General features: G+C 39.5%; 2 protein-coding genes across 7 annotated transcripts in view; one reads left to right on the top strand and one right to left on the bottom strand.

Moving 5' to 3' along the window:
• The window catches only part of Immp2l (inner mitochondrial membrane peptidase subunit 2), an 815,753-nt gene that overhangs the window by 336,385 nt on the left and 454,586 nt on the right, over nucleotides 1-24,782 (top strand). The gene's annotated exons all lie outside the window — the stretch shown is intronic.
• LOC129688932 (60S ribosomal protein L18-like) lies at nucleotides 5,818-6,461 on the bottom strand. The gene has a single exon (XM_055624012.1). It carries the CDS (start codon nucleotides 6,434-6,436, stop codon nucleotides 5,885-5,887), a length of 552 nt encoding a protein of 183 aa, XP_055479987.1. The 5' UTR covers nucleotides 6,437-6,461; the 3' UTR covers nucleotides 5,818-5,884.

Below are 24,782 nucleotides of genomic sequence, written 5' to 3'. Positions count from 1 at the left end.
GTGATGGTCTCAGTGTAGATGGATCCACCAGGCTTACTGTTAGAGAAAAGTTAGGCCCATCTCTCACTCTCCAGTTTGATTTTGTCTTATGAACCGGCTGGATAGTTTGGAATTGGTAAAGAACAGTTTCTTGTTCAACACAGTTGGAATGGGGCCTGTGAATGGGCTGCACAGGCAGGAGCTAGAATATTGTGGTAAAGAACAGTTTCTTTGCTCCTGTCTTTGCTAATTCAACACAGTTGGAAGAGACAGTTGTGCTCTCTGTCCAAACAATGCACCAGCGAGTATTTTTGCGGGTTTTGGGAAAATGTGAGCAGAGAAAACTTCTCACCTGTTTAGAGACTCTCTGTCACAGAACTGTGTGGCACCCACGGAAATTTCCATGTCCTAAAATAACCGGGAATATGTGTGATTTGGAACACTAGAATTTTGAGTGGAAGCTACATTTGCATTTCATAGCAGTTTTTTTTTTTTCATTCTAAAATTACTCAGTAATTGTAAAAGATTATAAATAGCTGCAAGCTTAATTGCAGCTACTCTCCCTGCACAGTGGTAAGCAGCGATGGCGACCACGCTACTCGGGTGAGAAGCCACCTTCACATGCTTTGGTCGGTTGCCCCTGGTGTAGGCTTGCTCTGTACGCCGCAGCATCTGGAAATTATTTCTATGTGGATCTCATTTATGGACGCCTATGGATGGAAGTCTTTGAAAGGTTAGACACACTAAGCACTAATTTACTTGTTAATAATATTCTAATTCTGGTAATTTTTATCACACAAGTAATAAGATGATGTTACAGAATATTCATTTTATAAATAGTAGATTATCAAAACTGAGTTCACTTTGTTGTTAGGAAACAAAATTTTGACAAGTGCTGCTGCAAGTAATGATGTCATCATTAAGGTTAAATCTGCCCCTGCTTATGTTTCCAAGTAACGATAAGTTATTAAAATAGTACAACAACAAGGTCTCAGAATTACATTTACTGTTGAACTATAGTTTTCCTTTTTATTAGATCTCACAAAGTAGCACTATTTTGAAACTGGAATGTTATAAATTGGCCATGAGACAGCCCAGTGGCCTCAATGCCTCCTGTCCATTCTGTTATGAGTTTCTTAAAGGTCAGGGTCTTGAATTGTAAATTTCTGCTTCCTCTTCATTTTTCATAAAACACATTTTGTCTTTTGTGTTTTTGGGAGTTATTTTCTTAGTATATCTCATGCCCTGGGAAGGCACAAAGATGGATAAAGTAGATCCCTTAGGCCACAGACTTTTCATTTGATCCTGAGGGAGAGATGAGCCCAGAAAAAGTCCAGTGAACACCAGTCTGTGCATTTCCTTGTTTCAGTTATCAATTATAACTGCACCACACATTGTTGCTGTAACATTTTATATTTGTTTTTGCTTGTAGACAATGGAGAAGAAAACCCACTACATGCATGTATTGTATGCTTTTTCACCAGAAATTGTATAGCTAAGTTTAATCATTAATGGGAAATTCTTAGGGACAGGATCCAGGCCACTCATTTTATTGCCTAATTTAAAAAAACCTGAAGAAAAATGAAACTTCCCTGCTTCAGAGATAAGCAAACTCAGCTCCAAAGGTGGTGAACATTTTGAATAAAATTACCCAGGAAATAGTGGTTGTGCAGGACATTGAGACACAGACTATCTGATATTCCCCTGTGCTTATAACACCAAATATTTCAGGATACAAAAGAAAAAGAAGCTATGAAGGAATTGATTGCTTAGGCTCATAGTTTGAGGAGTTTTAGGCTCTTGTGTGAGCAAGGACTGGCATGGCAGATCTATACAGTCATGGAGCATAGAAACAAAGAGTACAGGAACACTAGCTTGCCCTGTAGAGGCATTTTAATCCAGCAACATGGCTGCGCCGATCAACAACCTTCTAGGCCTGTGAGATCTGGCTCACATGCAGACACTACAGACCTTTAATTCCTCTGACTGGAATACGACACACCTTTAGTACACACTTTTAATCTCAAATAATGATGTCTAATTTAGAGGCAGACATAGTGACAAATCAGAGAAAGATTTGACAGACTAGGATGTGACCAACTCTCAAGAGAACAGGATAGGAGACAGAGGCTATTTAAGGGTGCTTAAATAGTTCATCAGTCAGGTGGGAGTCAGCTGAGAGGCAGTGCACTGGAGTTGAGTTCAGTTGGTGGCAGTTCATAGAGTTAAGGGGCAGTTTTTACAGAGACAGGTTGGGGAGAACAAGCCACACACAGGTGAAGACAAATGAGCCAGGGAATGAGAAGGATCCAGAAGATTAGAAAAAAAAAATTGTTAGAGTTAGTTTGAGCCCAAGCAGAGCAATTCAGGGAGATACTGAGAGAATCCAGATTCAATAAGTCAGCTTGGAGAGGAGTTTGGGCCAGAACTGCTGAGTTGAACCCCACAGCAAGAGTTCAGAAAGAGAAAGGAAGGGTGAGCTTATTCGGCAGTGATCCTCGGAGACAACCATTACATCTGGTGAATGAAAAGAGATTTTTGCACATGATCAGGGATGTTCTTATGTAATCTCCCAGGTGCTGCTCAATCAAAGTGACAGTCAATATTACCCATCTCAGAAGATCATATAACACAAATATTCACCAGTTTCTTAGTGTCTAAAATGCACTGAAAATATTCTAGTCATGCCCAGAAGTGCCTAAATAGTTGTAAAGCAAAAGCAAGTGTCATTCTAGATATTGGCAATACAAAACACATTTTCAAATAATGATTTTTATGCCCTCGAGAGAAGAGATGAAAATGTTGGCTTATCATTAGAAAATTAAACATCTATAAAAAAGTTTCTACTGAAAATTCTCATGACAAAATGATATTACGGTGATGATAAAGTATAGCAAATTTCATGCAAGAAAATGATGTAACAAAATAATGGAGAATTAAAAATAATCAAATGGGGGCTGAATTGAAAGAGCTTAGTGGTTAAAGCTGCATATTGCTCTTCCAGAAGCTGTGAGTTCAAATCCTGTCACCTACTTTCTGTGGCTTAAAACCACTTCTGACTCCAGCTCTAGGGGACCGGGGGTTCTGGCCTCTGCACACATCCCCACACTCATGGTATCTACTCACACAAACATAGCAGTACATAATCAAAAATGAAAGAAATCCTTTAAAACAGCCAAATGTACCTATCAAGAAATATTGAGAAAGCAAAATAAATGCTTTTTTAAGACAAAATTGGTGAACTCTTAGCACAATACACGAGAAAGGTCAAAGGTATAATTTACCAGCATGAAACATTTCTGAAAGGATAATACTTAGAACCATATGACGAAGTCACAATATTTAAATTTTCGAATTTTTGAGAAACTGCATCTATGACACTTGACGCAAGGAGAGATAGAAAATCCTAGTATTCACATATATTAAGAAAAATACATTAGTAAAATCTTCCTCATAGAGATAAATCTCAAATTTATCACAGAAGACTTTACTGTGTTCTACCAGATATATAAAATATTATTAATGGATGCAAAGGTCGCATCCTACGGTGCAAAAAAATAGTTATTTCTGTGTAATAGTTTGAGGAATTAGAAAACGAAAAAGTTAAAATGACAGTAACAGTAGCATTAAAGCCATCAAAAAAAAATAGGAAAAATATCAACCAAAAATTTTGACCAAAGTATGAAACTAAGGAAAACACATGGTATGATATACCCCGTGGTTATTTGGTTGTGTTTGTGTTAACCTTATAAGCTAACTGTAAATTCAAGACAGGCTCAAATTAAATCTGGCAGGAGTTTGTGGGACCATTTGACCAGGTGAATCTGGCTTATGCAGGGAAACGCCAACGCTGGAGAACAACCAGGTCAATCGAAGAAGAGCAAAACCGGAGCACTAACATGCAAAGTCCTGTAAAGCTCACAACAATATTGCATTATAACATGTGGCTGTGTGTGCATGCAGATGTTTATAGAAATAGACTTTCTCGTTGATAGACTTGTGAAAATGCGTGCTGCAGTGAAAAGCCCGAGAAGAGTTCAAGCTTTGTACAAAGAGCTACTAATCCAGAGCTGATGGTGTACCTAACTCAGGGTAGCAGAGCCTCGCGTAGACTAATTCCTGGATCTCATCCTTAGCATGTCACAGTCATGAAGTGGGCGCCATGGTCCAGATCCTTGCTGATGGAGGCCAAAGTCTGTCTGAAGTTGAAAGTCAACTTTGTCTACACAGAGTTTGAGCTACCCCAGGCTACATGACACTGTCTCAGAGAACAGGCACAGGAGCTACTAATCCATAACAACAAAATAACGAGATAAGCGGTTTTCAGAGAACAGACACAAGCAGCTCTGCTACACATGGGAAAGTCAGGTCCAAGCTCAGAAGTTGCCATACTTCCCACCAACCTGCATGTCTAAAGCAATCTTACTAATAAAGCCATTTAAAGTACTTTCGGAACATGTGGAGCAGAGGAACTGTAATTTGTAGATGCTGGTGTATTCGTTTTGAGACTTGTCAGGCAGTTTTAACGTCAGCCTTAGGATCTGTTCTGACCCAGGATCCTGCCCTAAGAATGAGCTCAGCCAAACAGTGTGCGGAGGTGGATCATAAGAACATGGTTTTTAAGAATGTCCAGTGGGGAACTCTTGAAATGTCGATCTAGTGCATGATTAATATGTTGGTGGAACAAATTCAAGACCTGTAGAGCAATACAAAAACAAACAAACAAACAAACAAATAAACTTGTTACCCAAACATCGGGAATAAATCTCAGAGGCATATTTTGGCACCCGAGAGTCAGATGTGAGAGTGTTTTGTGTACGTCTCCACTTCTGTGAGTTCAGAGACAGGCAAAGCTCATCCAGAGTGTTGCTTGTTGGTTAAATGTGTGAAGAGGGACAGTGAGTTGTGGTGGTACCTGGATTGGTACTTGTAACAGTGTTCTCTGTGGTTAAACTTCGTATATACTTTAAGTCACGCCAAAGAACATTGGAAAGTTTAAAATTGTGTAGACTGTCCTAGTTCAACATCAAGCATGGATGGCTGTGTGATATATGCATACTTACAGGGGAGGGAGAGGGGGAGTAAGTATGTGGAGAGGAGACAGAAGGTTTCATAAGGCTGTCTAGTCAAAGAACCCTTCCAGATCATGCTGGCTTTTTCTGTGGGTTGGGGAAAGGCTGGATGAGAAGAGAGTATTTTTATCTAATGTTAAATCCTATTTTATTTGGCCCAACTTATGGAAACTTATAGGGAAAAAAAAAAAACACAACTGCAACAGCAAAGAACAAGGTAAATTAACTTCTTTGACAGTATAAATGGCTCCTTGTTTTTCTAGTGGGTAAACGATTGCCATTGATGCTTTCCACATGATGGCATCCAAGCCAATCTATGGTTCTCTCATATTGGATTGCGGTGTTGTCTCAGGCTTGCATTTCTGTCTCCACTGAAAGGCCACATGGCAATGATGTCAGCACTCTGCTTGAGGAAACATTACAAACTCAGAAACAGAGAAAGCATTTCACCCAGATTCTGTTAGGAAGGTGGAATCATTACCTCTGTTTCTCTTTCAAGGTGACATGTCAGTAATACCGGATCCCTGACAGTTTCCATGGCTCTGCCATCTCCAATGAGCTCGATTTTATTTGCCTCTCTCTGCTGCAGAGCAACTAACGTTCCAGAATGAAGATCTACATTCTGGTTAAAATTCTTTCTCTTACCTGTATTGATATACCATAATCATTTTAGTTGATTTCTGAAATTAATACTCAATTGTACAGTGGTCTTACTGATAAAAGCCTTTTCATGCAGAAATTCAGTCCTTCTGACATTTCCTTTCTTGTTTTTTTTTTTTTCAACATCCAAAGCTTTTTAATAACAGTAAGATCCAAGGTTAGTTTTTGTAGCCTCAGCTGGCTCTTCGGCCTCTGGCACGCTCGAACTTCCGGCCCTTGTAGCGGACATAGGGTTTGGTGTGGCTGTGTGGCGTCCCTGGGGCTTTGCCAAAATGCCGGTACACCTCTCGGCCCTTCCGAGGACCAGGCAGGAGCACGGTGCCTCGGCCCTTGGGAGACTCCAGGGCCAGCTGGTCAAAGGTGAGGATCTTACCCCCAGCCTTGAGGATGCGACTTCGGGCCCGGCTGCTCACCCGCAGTGCACACACCTTCAGCGTGGGCGCTTCTAGAACCCTCACAGCATCTGTGACCGTCCCCACAACCACAGCTGTCTTGTTCTCCCGGCCAGGAAGCTTCATCTTTCTGATCATGCGTGACAGGGACAGAGGTGGCCGGTTAGTGCGGCTCATAAATAACCTCTTCAGCACAACCTGATTGAAGGTGGAGTTGGTTCGTCTGGCCAGAAACCAGTACAGCTTAACTAGCAGCTGAAGGTATATGTCCTGGCTCTTGGGCTCCTTGCGCCGAACCTTCCGGTCCTTGTTGTGGCGAGTGTCAACACCCATGATGGCGCCTCCAGCTCGGCCAGGTCCAGAAAAGCTTTCTTGTTATTTTTAAAAATAAAGTTCTGTTGTTCTTGTGATTTCTCACTGGTGAAAATGCAAAATGTGTGCAGAACCTGATAACTTTACTCCTTTGGTGTTTGCCATCCGTTTTTATTTCTAGTGGGACTTTAAGGAAATGAGCTGGCAATCCATCAGTCCGTGCAAGATGAATCAAAAGATAAGGGGCTTTAGAAATATCTATTACAGACGTTTTGGAATAGTTTAATTCCATTTTAAACCTTTTTTGAGCCAGCAACTAAATATAATAACATGGTACAACAGGGCACATGCATCTTGGATTTTAATCGACTAGGAAACAAGATTAAGTAATGAACAAATCATTGTACTGTGAAATTAGTGGGGATTCTTTTCTTTCTCCATAAAAAGAAAAGGCAGTGATACACGAGGCCCTTGTTAGCGTGAACCTGACGGGGAGAATCATTTGATGAAATGGGAAGATGATCTTCAGAGCAGTTTCTACTCCGAAGCATTCGAATAGGTGTTAGGAAATATGAATTTGTTTCTGCTTCATCTAGCTGGGTTTGGTACATTGGGGTGTAGAATAAGGAAAAAACCTCTTCAGCACTTAATGAGGTAATCATTCATGCTGAGTGCCTATGAGCAGTCAGTCAATGAAAAATTGATTTTTATAGTGTCCTAGACTTGGTAACTTTCACAAATTTGTCTGGATATTGTGTGAGGACCATAAAGAAAATATATGGTTCTCACGAAAAGGTAAGTACAATTCTTCTTAAAGTTGATATATACTTTTTAGAAGTTCAATGCTTTTTCATTTACAATTTTAAATGTGTTCTATGTTTCACAGATAGGCATTATTAAGGTGAAATCTCGCGACTCCAGAAGTCACTGATTTTGCTGGTCAGGAGTGAGTTTGTATATGAATTGGCATAATTCCATCCTTCGCAAGAACACTTAGGTATAGTTTAGTGTGTATTATACATCAAAACATCATTTAGCAGTGCAGGAGAGTCAAGACTGCTGTGGAAAAAGTTGGGCTAGTCATTTCTTCTATAGTAGTGCCCATTATTAGAGTGTGTGCCTGCCACAACAGCAAAAGAAAATACCACCTTGAGAGGAGACAAGCCTCCCAATAGTTTTTATGACAGAGAAGGTTGAATACCTGTGAATTCATCTGCTTTAAAATTCCCAAAGTCATGATGACTTTTTATGTTGCTTTGATAAGAACATTCTATCCGAGTTGGATAATAAGCTAAATGCTAAGAGTCATAATTTCCAAATATATATTATACTGTTTTAAAGACATGGAGTTTCTTCACATAGTATTCTTTTCTTTTTGGTACCCAAAGACCTCCGGAAAACAAATGTTACTTTGGTGCTTGATATCTGGGTATCTTTCCATCCATCCAACCATTTACTCATGCAAACTAATTTTTCCTGCTCTGATTTTGCTGTGTCCTCTTTTCTCTGGCAGTGTGATATGTCCTAAAATACTAACAATAGCATTCCATTCCTAACTTGTGGACTCACTATCCAGAACAGATAGTTAATAATTTAAGGAAAGGGTCTGAGGAGAGATGTTATATGAAAGTATAAAAGGGACAGGTTTCTTTTCTACTTTGGGAGTTGGAGATGAAATAATGTCACTTGTTTATTAATAAGGATGTGCCAACTTAAGCACATGGCAGGCACAATATCTGCTGGGATCTGTTGCTTCCTGTGAGGAGTTTTATGGGCTGAGTTGAGGTGACTCATTTATTAGGGAGGGTGACAAAGAAATCACCCTGGATCTTTGTAGCTGTTGGTTTTGTTTTTATTGTACTGGCAACATAAATAAAGATTTACCTCACCCACATACTTTCCCTGAAGAAGTTGCCAGTGTAAGAAACAAACACCACACTGAATTGTGATTGTGCAGTAATAGAGATGGGCCCCCAGGAGGAGTGAGCATCAGGCTGTGCAGAAGTGGGAGGAGCCTGAGGGGAGAAGTGGACCTAGAAGACAGGGCGGTGAAAACAGAGGACACAGGTTGGTAAGGGGAAGAGCTCAACAGGAAGGAAATGGATTGTCTTCAACAGTTTTAAAGTGTAATTAAATTGCTAAAATCTTTTTACAATTTTACTTATTCACTGTGGTCTGTTGACTACTAAATAGAAGACTAAAAATAGAATGTTATATAAAAAGTGCTACAGTTTATGATTTTTGGGTTGCATAGTGTTTTGAATATTGTGATGGAATCCTGTCAGTCCTCTGCTTCTGAATGTGGCTCACTGCTGTGTCTAGTCTGCCCACACTGGGAGACAGTCGATTGTTACCTTCTCGGGGTCTCCATATTTGTGTTAAATTTACTTTCTGTAGTTACTAATGGCCACAAAACACAGTGTATAACACCAACTGTATAATGATAGCGTTTTGTTATAATTGTTTAAATTTTTTATTATTGTTGATCTTTTATTATAACTAGTTGTTAAAATTTATGTGTGTAAATTTAGTAAAAAATCTCATATAGGTTTAATATTATTTATGGTTTTAGGGATCCACTAGGATTCTTGAAACATCTGCCACAGCTCAAGGAGGACTGCTTTAATTCATAGCAGATACTGCTACATATTACACGTTTTTGTTGTTGTTGTTGTTGTTTTGTTATCCAAGTATATTTTAAAACCTACAGACCAATTCCTGTTTTTTGTATCTTTCTTTTTTCCTATGTCTTTTTACAATTTCTTATTAAGGAAATTGGAATGGTTAGGGAGAAAGTTTCCCAGGTGTTGGGTTTTGCTGAATAAATCCTTATATTGTCTCTAAGACTATTTCTTTATGCCTTAAATTTCACATAATCTGGATGGTAAGTTTTTTTTTTTCCTAGACATTGTAATGATTTGGAATGAAAACAAAGTTGTAGGCATTGTCTTTTAAAACTTTACTTTATTTGGGGTTCCTTAAACTTCTACCTCCTTTCTAGCCCCCAACCTTAGGAGGAGAGACAGAAGGTTAGAAGGGGAAAGGGACATAGACCTCTTTAGACTTAGTTTCAGCTAGTTAGGGTTATCAGGGTCTTTGGGAAAATACCGCTCTTGGTCATCACGATGTCTAGCAGTCTGGCAACAGCAAACTGCAAATGCAGCAAGATGAACAAGCAGCTTTCTTTCTCCTCCATCTCTCCTCAAAACCTTCATTTTCTCTCTTTGGGCTCTCATGTTTATACCCTCTCAGAGTCCTCAGAATCCCACTATCTGCAGCTGTCAGAGACAACCATGCCCCTCTTTGAGTCCTATGAGGCTATCAGCTGGGAAAGACCATATCCCACATGAGGTAACTATCAGCTTTGAATAAAGTAAGGCAGTCCCATATCCCATTCTTGGGATTAAAACAAAAACATATTTACATAGCATAACTGAGTTTTTAAAGAACCCAGAACTTGTACAGTACAAAGTAGGTTACCCCAATGAGTATCAGTAAAGCTGAGGCCTTCCTTCTATGCATTTTTGTTTCAGCCCAGAAAATGTTAATTTAGCCTTGTGTGTTTAGATACTGTGTAGGGTTGTCCAGGCATTATACAGGTTGATAAAGTTCATTTCTATTTTCAGGTGTTTATAGTAGTTCTTGTTTTTTTTTAGGAACCACACTATAGCTTGCTCAAGAATTTGGGCAGCAGTTTTCTCTCTAGCATCCAGGCCCTAAACATAGCAGGCGCAGAGACTCTTGGGTAGCTAACGGCTTTCCCTGAAGAGTGAAAGTCATCAGTACTGACAGTCTCCCCAGGCATCTGGAATGGATTGTGTCTAATGAAATGGCACAGTTGGTCATATTTGCATGCCATGCAGAAAAGCAGGTAGCCGGAAATAATCTGCCCAGAGACCAGAAAGAAAAAAACATGCCTCGGAAAGTTGAGCAGGGCGACATAAAAAAAGTATGGTCCTTTTTCTGAGGAAGAAGAAAAACAGTGAATTTGTGTTTTCTTTCATAAAATAGATATATCCACAAACATGTCTGTAGATAACTGTGCATATTTATGCAGGTATTGTTTTTACTGTAAGAATGCAAAATTATGAAACAATGACTATTGTGACTGTTTGGTGGTGAAACAAAGCACAGAAAATACCCCAATCTTGCCTCTTCCCAACTGGCTCTGTTTCATGTTTAAATGCAAATCCAGCTAAGTTACCAAGTGATTTAAATAGAGGTCTGCCAGGCTCAGTCCTAAGGACTCAAGTCCCTACTAATAACAGAAGTGGTTTGTCACAGGACTGAAAACATTGTATCGGGCAGCACCGCCCTCTTTAACACTGAAGGGACATTGTCCTGTGACAGAACAGGAGCCTTTTCAAGGAACCTGATGGCAATGAGAGTATAGCATGTATCTTGAAAACGGTTGGGAAAATAAACGATTGTTTGGATGTATGCTAAGAGGGGCTACTTGGGATCAGAAAACAGATAGCCTGTGCCTTGGGTGGATTTGTATCAACTCTTGTAACCTCTTTTGGCCACTATGGAAAGTTTACACTGTATTCTATTTGGTTTGAATGTCATGAATGAGATTGTGAATTTTCTGAGAATAGCTGTATGGTAAGGTGAGCTGGAGCAGAATGAAGTCAAACAAAGCTGGTACTGTGAACCAAGTGAAAATACAAGGTGAAATGGAATTCCGCCTGTAGCTGGTGTCTGGACATTGACATGTACTCTGTTCCTTTATGGCACAGTAGAATACCTACAAGTTTTATGGCTGCTTTAAATTGAAACTTGACAAGTTTTATGTGCAATGTATCTCACCCAAAACTTGTCGTGAACACAAAACAATCCCTTCTATTTCCATAGAGATGATTGTAAAGAAATCTGCAACATTTCATTTCATCCGTGTCAATATACATATTTATATATAAAGCTCATATATTTATATTTGCGTATATTTAGCTTTCTGGCCTTATATTTTATGAAATGGTTTGATTCTTTGTTTTTCCAGTGTTGAAGATCAAACAAATCAGGACCTTGTGCACGTTAGAAAAAATTCTCTGCCACTAGCTCTGAGGCCTAGCTCTGACACACTCAGTTTTTCTGTGTCTACAACAGTGATCCTTCGCATCCCTTGGCAGCATAACACAGCACATGTTTTCCATCAAAGCTGACATCCAGCGAGGGGCTATAGCTGGAAACTGTATTGTAAGCCAGGAGATGCTTTCTAAAATGTGAAGAACTTGGTGTTGGTGCTTTCTTCCTCTTCCCTGGGGATATATTTGTGATATCTTCTGTGTAACTACTTTTTGGATTTTTATAAAATGCCTTTTAAAAAATTTCATTATTGCAGTTGCATAGCAGGTAGTTAGAAGCATGATCTGTGGAGACAGCCTCTCAAGAGCTAAATTGCATCTCCATTACTTTTCACCATCTGCAACCTTGGTCCAGATAAGTTACCTCTAGGGTTTCCTCTGAGATTAGTGAAGTGCTAATCTGATAGAGGTAGTTTTGGGAATTCAGAGAGTTAGCCATGTGAAGCATGGAGAGCACCTGTATCTTTGCTAGATAACTGAAAAACATTTGATTATAAATTAATGCAAGCATTTGGCAACAAATACCACATTACCTATCCTCCTAGAAGCAATTTCTAGAATCAGCAAATATGAAAGGGATACATATGCAAAATGGTTTCTGTGGAGCTTAAAAGACACACATCATTACCACTGTTCCAGGTTAGTATGTCGCCAGTAGTTTTACTCCAGATGAAAATTGTCATCAGGTATTTTAAAAATAACTTTATTGAACTATAATTCATACGTTATGTTTTTAATAAAGTCTACAACTGACTGACTTGTATGTTTACACGGTTGTACAAACATACTCCTTAGAGAACTTTTTTAATCACCCCAAAAAGGAACCCTGTGCCCTTAGCATCCTGCCCCTTCCTACTCTATCCGTAGTAAGCACTAATGTCCTTTACTGTGTTTCTCTGGCTTTCCTGTTTTCACTATTTAGCATAAAAAAAAATCATGCAGTATTTACTTAACCTCTTGTGAGTTGCCTCTTCCACTTACCGTGATGTTTTCAAAATCCTTGAATATTAAAATATTGCAGAACTTATTATTTTCAGACAGAAGTTACCAGAAAAAAATGGTGAGAATAGGAGATAGAAACTGGTCTCTCAGGAACCCAAAGCAGCAGTTCTGAGCTTGTCCTTACTGGAGGCAGGATGCCAGAGGTCAAGTCAGTTCTGCTTCCAGGCTCCTTGTCTCCTCTGACTCCTGCCTGGGTGCACAGGGGATGTGACTGGGGCGGAAAGGGCTCCTGGACACTTGAGCGTCCTCCTCCCATCTCAGTACAGTTTCTGCCACCAGTCCTTTAAAAAGCCCCCAGTCAGCGGCTCGGCGGTATCTCCGTCCCCCTCACCTGTCAGTTTCTGTCCATCTCTCTTTCCTTTACAGACCTATGGTTACTTTCTTTTTGAAACTTACTTTTGCAGTCCTTGAATTTTCTTCTTTAAATTCAGGAAACGAAACCCGAAAGTCAATGGTTGGGGCCAGTTTTAGTACCATTGTGTTTTCCCTAGCCTCCCTCAGACCAAGCTAAGCCTACATGATGCGAAAAAGGCTCTGCGAACCTCAAGGACAGCCCAGAATTTCCCATGCTAAAAATAAGAATTGCATATTCAACTTTATTTTCCTTCTAATTCACGTAAAAACCTATAACAATGTAGAACTGTTTCTAGTTGCTAATACTTTTGGTTACTTAAAAAATGCTTTACCTATGTGTATATCACATTTCTTTTTCATTAATTTTCTGTATTTCTCAGAATGTTTTTTTTTTTCTCTAGAAACACATTAGATTTTGCTGCTGTTTATCTAGGGTCTCCTGAGACAGGCTGTTCGGAGCTAACCTGTTTAAAATGTCTACTCAACGTGGGCTTTGAATGGGAATGAGGTCACATGTCCACAAGAAACCTTTCATTTGCCTCGAAGCCACATTTTCAAGTGATCCTTTGAAATAATGTCTTTTACTTATTAATATTAATGTATCTTTGCCCTTGTGTTTTATAGATCGGTTCTCCACCTACTCCAGATTCTGCTTCATAGCATTGCGCTCTTTAATGGGAACTGGCTCATGATTCTAAGAACCTCTTTAATATTGCTTAAGCGTTTCTAATTACCAGACACAGCATTCAGCCTGTGTTCACTTGATACCCCGAGAGCAAGCAAGAGATTTCACCTAATGATTCATCTATAGGACACACCATTCCTATAGTGTCTTATTCGGAAATCACTGGCTTTATTGGTTCAAATGATCCATATATACGTCCAGCGGGACCCCTTTATTGTTCAGACAATTGGAACTTGCCATCTGTGACATGTTTATAATTACGTCCTGCCATACAGGGCCTCTATATACCAAGCTAGCACAATTCAGCATACCATTTTATGTAGCTCAGGAAGTGCACCAGGCATGTTTTTCTTTTCCCTTTGTTTTTAATGAGACTTTTCCAATGTCAATGTCATTAAAATTTATTCGAACAAAGAAATAATTATTTCAATGTAAAGCTAATGCATAAAACACATGGAACTAAGGATTGCCTTCATTAATTTCTTCTATACTTATGGCTTAGTTGTATTTTCACGTTGTTGCCTCTCATTGTGTACTCCTTTCAATTGCCTTGAAGGCGCCTCAAATACAATCATGTGGGAGGTGACCTTTAGACCATTCTCCTTTCATAGTATTTCTTCCTAGTGAATGAAGTAACCAGCTGTATGCCAAAGATCCAGGATCCATTTGTGACTCAGTCTCTTCTGACTTCTGTCATGTGATACGCCAGAATTGAAGTGCTGTTTACTGTGTGACAGTCATCATTCCACAAACTTTTTTCTCTCACTTGCTTCTTGAGCTGCCTAGACTCAGCAGTTGCCTTCTCTTTCCATCCTCTCTGCCAATCGCGTCTTCCTAATGGAGTCAGTGATGTTAAGGAGTCTGCATAATACACCAGCCAAAGGCACAGCAGCAGGACGTGGTCGTCTCTCTCCGTCACCTCCTCATGTGCTTGCTTGAGACAGTCCTCTAGTACGCTGGTGACGTGTGCCTGTATCCCAGACTCTACCCAGTTTCTTTCCGTTGAATGAAGAAACAAATACTTAAGTTGGCCTGAGTATGTCATTTGTCCCATTTCTTAGTCTTTTCTCTCATTTCCCCTCTTCTAGCACACCATGCCTAAATTCCTTTTTATTTTTGACACTTTCTGCATGTTTCTGGCCCAAAGGCTCTGTGTTTGTTTTGTTTTGTTCTGTTTTGTTAGTGACAGCCTCTTTCCGTCCCTACCCCCAGAGGAATCCTCACTGGACTTACAGTTCAAATCAGGTCCCCCTGAAACAGGACTCAGTTTGCCTTCAAAGTACTGACAACAACTTGTATTTATGTATTTGGTGATAGTTTGACTAATAACTTTCTTCCCTGCAAGACTGTAAGTTCCATTTGGGCCTATATTTTGCTCACCATGGTTTGCCCAGTGTTACTAAAGAACAAGAGAGCACAACGGAGCAGTGTGGAGATGTCTTCGACTAAATGAGAAGAGGTTCCATTTGCTTTTGAGAAAAATTTCTTCCAAGATAATCCAGTTCATCTGTTCCCTGCCTGGGCTCATGTTCATTTACATGGCCAGTGAGAAGTTCTACTTTCTGTGGTTCCATAGATTATACTTTACAATCCTCAAATAAGTAGCAATAAGTATTTTTGTAGAGTAAAGAAGAACAGACCCTGGGGAGGTGGCTTAGTGGGTATACATGCCTCCCACCAAGGCTGATGTCCTGAGCTCAATAACCGAGACCCACAAGGCAGAAGGAGAGCTCAAACCCACCTGATGTCCAGTTGCTTACACAGTGCTTCTCTCTTCCTCCTCCCCGTCTCTCTCTCTCTTTCTCTGTCTCTGTCTTTGCCTCTCTCTCTTACACACACACAACTCACAATTAAAATTATTGCATTCTGAAAAAAAATAAAAAAGGAATAGTTGTGGAAAAACAGGAATGCACAGGAAAGAGGAGCCTTGAGCCCCTGTGGGGTGAGCAGGTTGTTTTTGAGCCAGTCTGTCTGCATTACTGCAGCTCCCTATAGAAGAAATATTGCTCCCTTACAGAGCCTCCCAGCTGCACAGCTCACATCTTATGTGGCTTTCCAGTTGGAAGCTCACTGTGAGTGGTCCTGATCCTCAACGGCTGCAGTGTGCACTGACTTAGACATACTGTAGGAAGAGGAATAAGTAGGTATTCAGGGAGAGGCCGGCGCATAATGATACTACTGGCAAATGTACAAACAACACACATATCATGACTTATGCTCATAGTTTGGCTCTTCATATCTCCAGCAAATGTAGGTGTCATTAAATATATGAGCGTGGGTTTGCTTTGTCAGTAGTCACCTTACGGGGTGGATATTTTGTTAGTTTTGTCACTGAATCTTAGTTGACAATGTTTCTCACTAGAGGAGGAAACGGTGTGGCAGGGAGTGGATTTCGAGAGGTCTTGCAGAGGCTTGACTAGATGGCCGTTTGTGCTTCTGGGTGGCTGTCTTCCTGGGGCACAGACACATCGCTCCAGTTGCTGTGTGAAATGGGAATGCACTTCCTCACTGTAGACTGCCTCATCATGGCGGGTCATAGAGTGGTCCTGACTCAGGCTCTGGTTGAGGTTGGACATCACTTTCTATGCCCTTCCATTGTGAAGACCATTTTCATACCTTCATTTGCAACCAGTATAAGAGAAAAATTCTTTTTTTAAATGTGAACTGGGTAGGCATTATTTCTACATTTTAAAAATTAAAGTGATGTAGGTGTTTTTAGCTTTTCAGAGGGGATATTTCCATAGTATATAGATCTCACACAAAAATTACATAATATGCCATTTTGGCTACCATGTAAAATATTATGTATCAGAAATGTAGAAAAAAAAATTCCAGTACAGGGCATAGTGCATGATAAGTTATGTTCACAAGCTTCCTTTTCAAAGCAACACACATGTCAGGGTGTAAAAATACAATTTCAATGATGAATTTCAGTGACAACAATAAAAGTTTGGGTCCAGGAGTGTTGTTCATCTAATTGAGGGCACCGCCTTTTTCTGTCCTCAGGTAGGGAACATTGTCCCATTTTAAACTGTTGAGAGAGAAGGGCTTTATATTTTAAATTGAAAGCTAATAAATGCTCTTTTTCTCATTAACACCCATGACCTCTATGGTTTATGCTCTCATGCGCGCTGGCCCAGTTTCTCAGTCTCTGTTAATGATGTTGAGAACCTCTGTTTAACATGAATTATTTCCTAACCAAATCCTTGTAAACTCACAGTAGATGTTAATTGCGGTGATCTGCTCAGGAAAGGAAAATATCAACATTTACTCAACTTGTTGCCTTGTTTTCTGATCCCACACACACACCCTTTGTGCCAGTTCACTGAGTCTGTGGGATTTATGCAAGCATTTGTTACGTCTCTGCTCCTGGGAGATGGCCAGAGTTTTGATTTTCTATTACTTTTATTCCAAATAAGCTCTTTTCTGTCAAACAGTGATCACTATACCTGGAAGAAGAAAGACAGATGAAGGGCAACTGAAAATTGGTTGTATAGGACTCTTGTATTTTATGTTTGTAATTAGTGGTAGGTCCAATATGTGTATATGTACATGTATATGATGTATATATTTATATATTTTTATACACACAAATATACACACACATAGTCCTTTCTTTGGAACAGTTTAATGTGGAATTTAAGTCTGAATTGGAATTTGGGTTTAATTTCAAACTAATATTCAGTCCTAGATGATGATAAAAGTGTCCACAGAAGTCTGTTCTCAAAGGCTGAGTAATACTTAGTTCTTAAAGTTCATGAAGAAGAGAATTGAGGTAAAAACAAGTAACAAAATATAAATTTTACAGCAAAGTTATAATAGAGGTACTAAACCATCCTTTGACATGAGTACTCGATTTTAACACAGATGTAATAGATACAAAGCCTTTTATTTTAACTTGTAAAGTAACAATAGTTTAAACTTTTATTAAATGTGATAAACTTATTACATTTTACTTACATGTATATCCTCCCCGCCTCGTGTGTGTGTGTGTGTGTGTGTGTGTGTGTGTGTGTGTGTGTGTGTATTATAGTGCATGTGTAGAAGCCAGAGAAAACTATAGGGAATTTCTTCTCTTTTTGTTATGTTGTTGGACCCAGGAACTAAAAGTAAGACTTCAGGCTTGGCAGGAGGTTCCTTAACTCATGGGCACATCTTGCTTGCCCTGAATTAATAATAGTTTTTGCACCTAACCAGATCACATTGATAAATGAATAAGATAAACTCATAATTATAGACTATTGGAATCAATCAGGAGATCATCCACTTTAGTCCTTTGCTGATGTAGTAGAGGAAAGTAACCCTGGATAGATACTTGGATTTGTCATTCCTCCTTGCCAGTTTTTTTAAAAGCAAGACCATACTCCACGGTCTTTGGGAGCCTCTATTTTTTTCTCTCATTTATTTTTTATTAAATACTCTTTCCTGCCTTGGGTACAAAGCAAGGCTTTGAATTCACCAAAGAGTAAATGCAGGATTTTGCATGATAATTTGTTTGGTCTTTGTCCTGGATTCCAGGAAGAAATGGGATTATTAATGAGCTCTCAGCTCCCTCCTGAAGTTTTGCTGACAGGGTTCCTTGATATGATTGAATAGGGCTGATCCTGTTGGAAAATTCCAGCCAAATGTTAAGAGACTTTTCATTTAAACCATATGATATGTGTCCAATATTTAGACCTCCAGTCTCTATCGTTTTAATAATGAAACTGTAGTCCCAACCGTTTAGTGTCATTCTAGTGGAATACCTAAGCAGAAGTTAATGTTTAGAAGATAGCCAGAAATGATAGTTGTCAGAGATCCCACGTGAGGGCATCCTTCAAGAGGATGACAGTTTTGTTGAAGGCTGAAGACCTGACTGAGCAGGTCGCTCCGTGAGTAGCTAGTTTTGAAATGGATCGTGGAAGAGAAGCGTTGAGACATGCGAAGTGAGCTTTCCTGGTGCTCCATGTTACCTCATGGTGGCAGCTTATCTGACAAACAAAACTGGTCGTTTGTGTGTCCAAGGAACAGTGAGTTGTTTTGAGAGATTTGTCTTGAAATGCCAGTTGTTTTCCTTGGGAGTAGCATTTTGCTCCTCTTTTTAGAAACATGTTCTCCAAAACGCATTCTAGATGTGCTCTTTCCAGGTTTGACAAGGTCTCACAGTCTACACTTCTTACACCAAGTCTATGGCTGTGGTGATTAACTGTGTTTCTTAGATCTGAGTCACTGACCTCACCAGCACCCTGTTAAAATAAAGACCTGATTATAACCTGTAGTGTAGCATCTGACCCATATGTTTCTGAACTGACAATCCCCCCCCCCAAATTTGGAAATGGTAACACATGCTTGCTAAACTAGCTAAATCCATATCCTTCACTTGAAAAACAGAAGATATTATTTCCGCACTGTCATTTTCCATGACAGTCAGAATTTATCTGTTATTGGCAAATATTCACATTTCCTCCCTGTGACGGTCCTCTGTGTGTTGTGGCTTTTGTTATCTGTTTCATTCAGGTCCTTCACCAGTGGGCACAGCTATTGAATATCATATGCAGGCCCTGGACTTGTAAAGATAAAGACAGGGATTGGAAAACTGTTGTAGCCAAGAGAGGTGTTTTGAGACTTGTCCTGTAGCGTTGAGGCATGCATTTTTAGGAGGTGAAGTAGAGAAACAGCAGCGATCTATTAAAAGTAATTGTAGCATACTATGAATGAACTATAATAATCTATAATGTGTTATTAATATTTTTTACACAGATGTGATAGAATTGTCTACTGAGTGATTAGAAGGGAAATGTATATATGGAGGTCTATAAATGAACAAAATTATTTTTTTCTGAGAAATAAAAATACATAGTATTATTTCTAAGCAGATAAATTACATCCTTAAAATTAATTCACTGAAATTCAGGTTTCAAATGTAATGATAATATTAGGGGAGATAAAGCTGTTTAAGTGTTAATTTGTCTCTTTTTTACTCTTCCTCTTCTCCATCCATGCCATGACAGTTGGATAATCATGTATAGGTAAAGATCATCACAGTTAGAAATGACATTGCTGCTGATACTGTTTCCAGCATCTCTATCAGGCAAACAAGGTTTTTTTTGTTTGTTTGTTTTTTTGTTTTGTTTTTTTTTTTTTTTTTTTTTGCACCGAAGTTGTTACATAATTGCCCTTTTAGGAGATAAAAATTTCTTTTCAAGAAACCAATCAGCCCTAATATCTGGAAAACAGTATAGACCCATTGTCAGCACAAGTGTGGAATAATCGTTTTCTTGTTTTGTTTAAGCAGATGGGAATGTTCTGAGTTCTTACACCCTGCGACAGTTATGAGTTTGATATTTCCAAAATTGCAAAAAGCCATCTGACCAAAACGGCTTGGCCTTGCAAACTTTTAAATTCTTACCTATTATCTCATAGTTTGCATTTCAAATTTTTAGTGTTTGTACAGTAGCAGCTATAATAGCAAGTGAAATGTAGTGTTTTGAAAGATACGTAGCTGCCCTGAATTTCATTTAGATATCTGAACCCTGGAGATTAACTGTGTAAGCAGGAAATACCAGGCATCCACTCACCTGGGCTCATAACTACAGGATTCTCGCCAAAGGGTTCCTGTTAGCCGGATCACTGCTATTTCCCACCCTATTTCTCTGTCCTCCCCTCTCTTTCCTCGTTTATTCTTTCATTTTGAAGAGTAGTCCAGCCCTTCACATGAGCAGGAAAACATTTCCTCTTAGATCCCCTTCGGCCTCCTATTTTTGTTTGTTTTCTTTCCCTCTTGTCCCAGCAGTGTCTTTTCTCTGGATCTTTTTTCTTATCTGTCGTATTTAGGCGCTTGACTCTCACTGTTTGTTTGGGGCTGGCCTTCCTTTCTCTCTTCTCCTCTCCCCTCTGCTTCTCTCCCTCCCTTCCCCTCCTTCCCCTTTCCTTTCCTTCTACTTTCCATCCTCTCCCATTCTCCTTCTTCAATACTTTCTCTCCCTTTTTTGTTTCATTCATGTTCATTGAACTCAAAGACTACAGTGCAATTAGGAAACTGGTTTTTAATTGTACCTGGCTTGGTAGAAGAGAGAATCGAAAACCCTTGTATGATTGTAGGCGTAAATTTAGAGTTTCCTTCCTGGTTGATAGTTATAGCATAGGCCATAGTACCATAAAAAGAATAACCATTTTCCCTTTGCTAGGAAATTATAAGGTTTCCAACAGGCAAGACATAATTCTTCATGTTTGTTTTGTTTTCTTTAATTCAGGAGATGGTGTATTGCTCTACTTGAGGAAATAGAGTCATTGATTTTTTTTTTCTTATAAAACTAGTAGGTACATTTGTGTGTCATCTTTTAGAAAAATGAAGGAAACAAGTGTGAGAAGGAAGTCAATGTTCAACTGGCAGATGAAGCTTAGGTTTGTTACTAGCGTGTGCACTTGTCTCAGAAACTGTCTCGACCTTGCTGTCCTTAGATCTTCCCAACAGTCCCCACCACACAGGCACACACCCACAGGCAATTCTCTAAATCCATGCAGCAAAGTGCATCATCTTTCCATGTTTGCATTTTCCAAAATTCCCTGCATTTTAATTCCTCATCCATTCACATAGGACAACAACAAAAATCAGCCTGGTCCACTCCTCGGCCGTTGATGTAGCTTACTACCCATTCATAGAAACACTGTGATTTTCACACCATTTGGATTCTTTAGACAGTCAAACTGCATTTTAAAAGGTTTTTTTTTTTTTTTTTTTTTTGGTGGGGGGAGGGGCGAGGCTCAAGGGGTTCTCTGTGTAGCCCTAGCTGTCCTGGAACTCACTCTGTAGACCAGGCTGACCTCAAACTCTGAGATCTATCTGCCTCTGCCTCTGAGTGTTGCTAGTTCAGATTTATTTTTTTAATTAGGTCTGTTCTGACCTTTTTTTCTTAGTTGTAAAATGTAAATAAGCCAAAGATGAAAGTTTTATTCTTCTTATCTTTTGTGTTGATGAAATAATGGTTATCAAGTGAACCTCACTGTAATTTATTTATTTATTTTCAAAATAGCCAGAAGAATTTTAAGTGCAGAGGTAAATAGGGAGTATTTTAAAGTCTTACGACCTAGATAGCATTCAGCGGTATGATATCTTCTTCTGTAACTGTGCTCTTATTGTTTTTGTTGTTATTTTTTCCTTTGAGGAATAAAGATGCAGGCAATTTCTGTTGCCTTAAACAATTTTTGGAAATAAGTAGGATTTCATGAAGGCTTACAAATCTTACACTATTTATTTTTGGCTAGCAACCAAATAATGTGAGATATTTTTCCACTGCCAAAGCAACTAAGTATACTTTTGGTTCACGAAAAACAAATATTACTTAGGCAGAATGAAAATATAAAACGTGAGAGGATACCTTTATAAAAATGCTATCTCTAATCTTTTTCTAACTGTATGTTCACTTTTCTTGCAGACTGCTTTGATTCACTGCATCATTTTATAGAATTTTACATATAAGTTATGCTTCCTTTAGAACAAGTGATATGCTGCTTCTCCGTGTTTGGCCATTAAAATGTAGAGTGTGGGTTGAGAAGCAGTGAATTACAGCACTGAGTAATAAAAGTGGCTACCAGATCTGCACAGACCAGCATCCCTCCCGTCTCAATCTGATCCTGTGGCCCTAAGTTCACACGGGGCTTAGGATGTCAGTGCTGGACGGTTGCCAAGCCACTGGGAGTGAGTGTCCTAGCTTTTTTCTTTATGAGACTGTCACCCTTGCTGTGCCAGTGCTGAGCAGACAGAAGCAGCAGAAAACCTTTAGCTAAAGGGGGACTTGTTTCTTCCAGTGGAACAAAGGCATCCAGTTTACCCTAGGCAACGTGACATTAGCACCGTTCTCTGAACACAGGGACAAAAAGAAAAGCAGTAATTCTGTTTTATATTTTAAAGGGGACTACACGAAAGTGTGGTGAGTCCATCTGTATCCAGGGGAGTGAGGGGATGCCTGTGTAGAAGTGGAATTCCTCAGCTCATTCGTATTCAATCCTCACAAAAATTAAATGTGTTGCTCTTGCTCTTTGGTAAAACTGCTGGAGCCCCCATGGTTTTCAGAAACGAAATTGCTTTCAAGTGTGTGCCTTGCATCATTCTGAGCCCTGAGGTTGTGATTTACTGTCTTTGCCTCTCAAACCAAATTATTTTCTTATGTCATTTGTGCAACTCCTTGGATTATCAAGCTTGATTTCATTTACCATTTCTTTGAGCAATGTGGTCTGAAAGTGTGAAATAGAAAAACAACCCGGTCTACGTAAATGAAACAGGATGCAATTGTTGTGTGTGAGCTTTGTTCTGTGTAATGGAAAATCATGATGCTGTGATTAGGCTGGGATTAGGCAGTTGGTGATAAATAGTCAGCAAGTAAATAATTTTTTCCATTCATACAGTAACGTCATTTTATGTGGTATCTCAATGGAATTTCCGGCATGCTGGTTGTTATAACTTGGATATGGAGTGTGTCCTTCTTAAAATTAAATTATCTTTGTCTTAATAGTATAAATGGTATCATAGAACCTAAGTGGAGGAGGTGTGCTATTGTTCCATCAAGCTCTTTTCCTCCAGAAATTTAACTGACCCACTACACTTTTGTTATATCTCTTAATTTGATTATGTCTATGTATCAGTAATTGAGAGTTCATGGTTTTAAATTTAGAGTTTCATTTGGTGTGTTGAATTATGTCCCCTAGAAAGGCATTCACCAATTCCCCTTTATTCCTGGTTTTACTTGCCATGGCTATGTTCCCTGCAGACAACTATTGTATTAAACTAATAAATGGAAGTTTTCTTGACATGGTCACATGTTTTAAACTATCCTTCTTTTAGTATGCTGTCCCCTTTGTTAATAAATGTTAGTGCTGATGTCTTAGCATTCCTAACCTGGTAGGTGAACTTTAGTATCGGTTTTGCATGTATGTGAATCCTTCTCATGGAGGGATTTACTTCCCAGGTCCTCATTCATTCTTGGTCAGCTCTTCTCTAAAGTGTTAAGCTCTTTAACACTTTAACACTGTGTGGTCCTGGGTAAAGCCGAGAGCACACTGCTTCCTGCCAGCAGGGATATGACTCACCGTGGTCCTTGTACCACCCTCCCCGTATTGATTCTATGCACGGGCTTATCTCCAAGTAGTTGAGACAGAGAGACGTAGTTCTCACATTTACATGCTAAGTTACGCAGCCTGCATCACTCATCTCCTGCCTTTTAGTCAATCCTATGTGTCACAGGAACAGGAGTAGTGTAAAATAGAAAAAAGGAGAGAGAACACTCACATATTAGTTAATACTGTACTTTTAAAAATAGTTTTTGTGTTTTATTATTGCTAATCTCTTGCTGTATCTGTGAATCAATTAAACTTTGTCAACTGTATGTGTGTATGAAGTAAATACACAATAGGAATTGGCATGTCTGAGGTTCAGGTGTCATTGGTGGATCATCCTTGATTGCCATCTACAGTGAGAAGAAGCTTCTCTAATGAGCGTTGAGCAATGCACTGATCTGTATGTATAGCAGTGTGTCACCAGGAGTCATTTCACTGCCATTTTCATTTAGTGAGATAAGAGTCGTAGGTTTCCCCTGAAGGCCCATGACCTATCTAATCTAAGGTTCTTTACCTGACTAACAGTGGCACATATGGATGCCATCTCATGGAGCGGGCTTTAAAGCCAAAAATGTGCTTGTGTACTCCCTTAACCTCTGGGCCACTAATGCTCCAGTGTACCTTCCAGGCAGGCTGTTGTGATAGTCATGTTCACAGGGTTCACGACGGTGTGAGAACAAGGACTGTTTTTCCCCTCCAGAACGTATGATGCCTTTCAGCACTAAGAACATTTATCAGTAAGGTGAAACTTCACCACAGGGTCATAGACAGCCCCTGCTTCAATTGTTAGGGACCCACATGATGACCAAGCTGCACATCTGCTACATATGTGTAGAGGTTCTAGGTCCAGCCCATTAGTGGTCTTTGGTTGGTGGTTCAGTCTCTGTGAGCCCCTATGTGCCCAGGTTAGTTGACTTGGTAGGTCTTCTTGTGTTGTCCTTGACCCCATTGGCTCCCTCAATCCTTTACCCACTCTTCCACAAGACTCTTCAAGCTCTGCCTAATGTTTAACTGTGGGTCTCTGTATCTGTTTCCATCAGCTGTTGGATGAAGCCTCTCAGAAGGCAGTTACGCTAGGCTCCTGTCTGCAAGCAGAGCAAGATATTATTAATGGCATCAGGGGTTGGCTTTCTCCCATGGGATAGGTCTC

Source organism: Psammomys obesus, unplaced genomic scaffold, assembly GCF_907164565.1.
Source record: "Psammomys obesus unplaced genomic scaffold, mPsaObe1.curated_primary_1811, whole genome shotgun sequence".
In the NCBI taxonomy this organism is placed as follows: Eukaryota; Metazoa; Chordata; class Mammalia; order Rodentia; family Muridae; genus Psammomys; species Psammomys obesus.
Note: the sequence above shows the minus strand (reverse complement) of the source record. Positions and strands in the feature narration are given on the sequence as shown.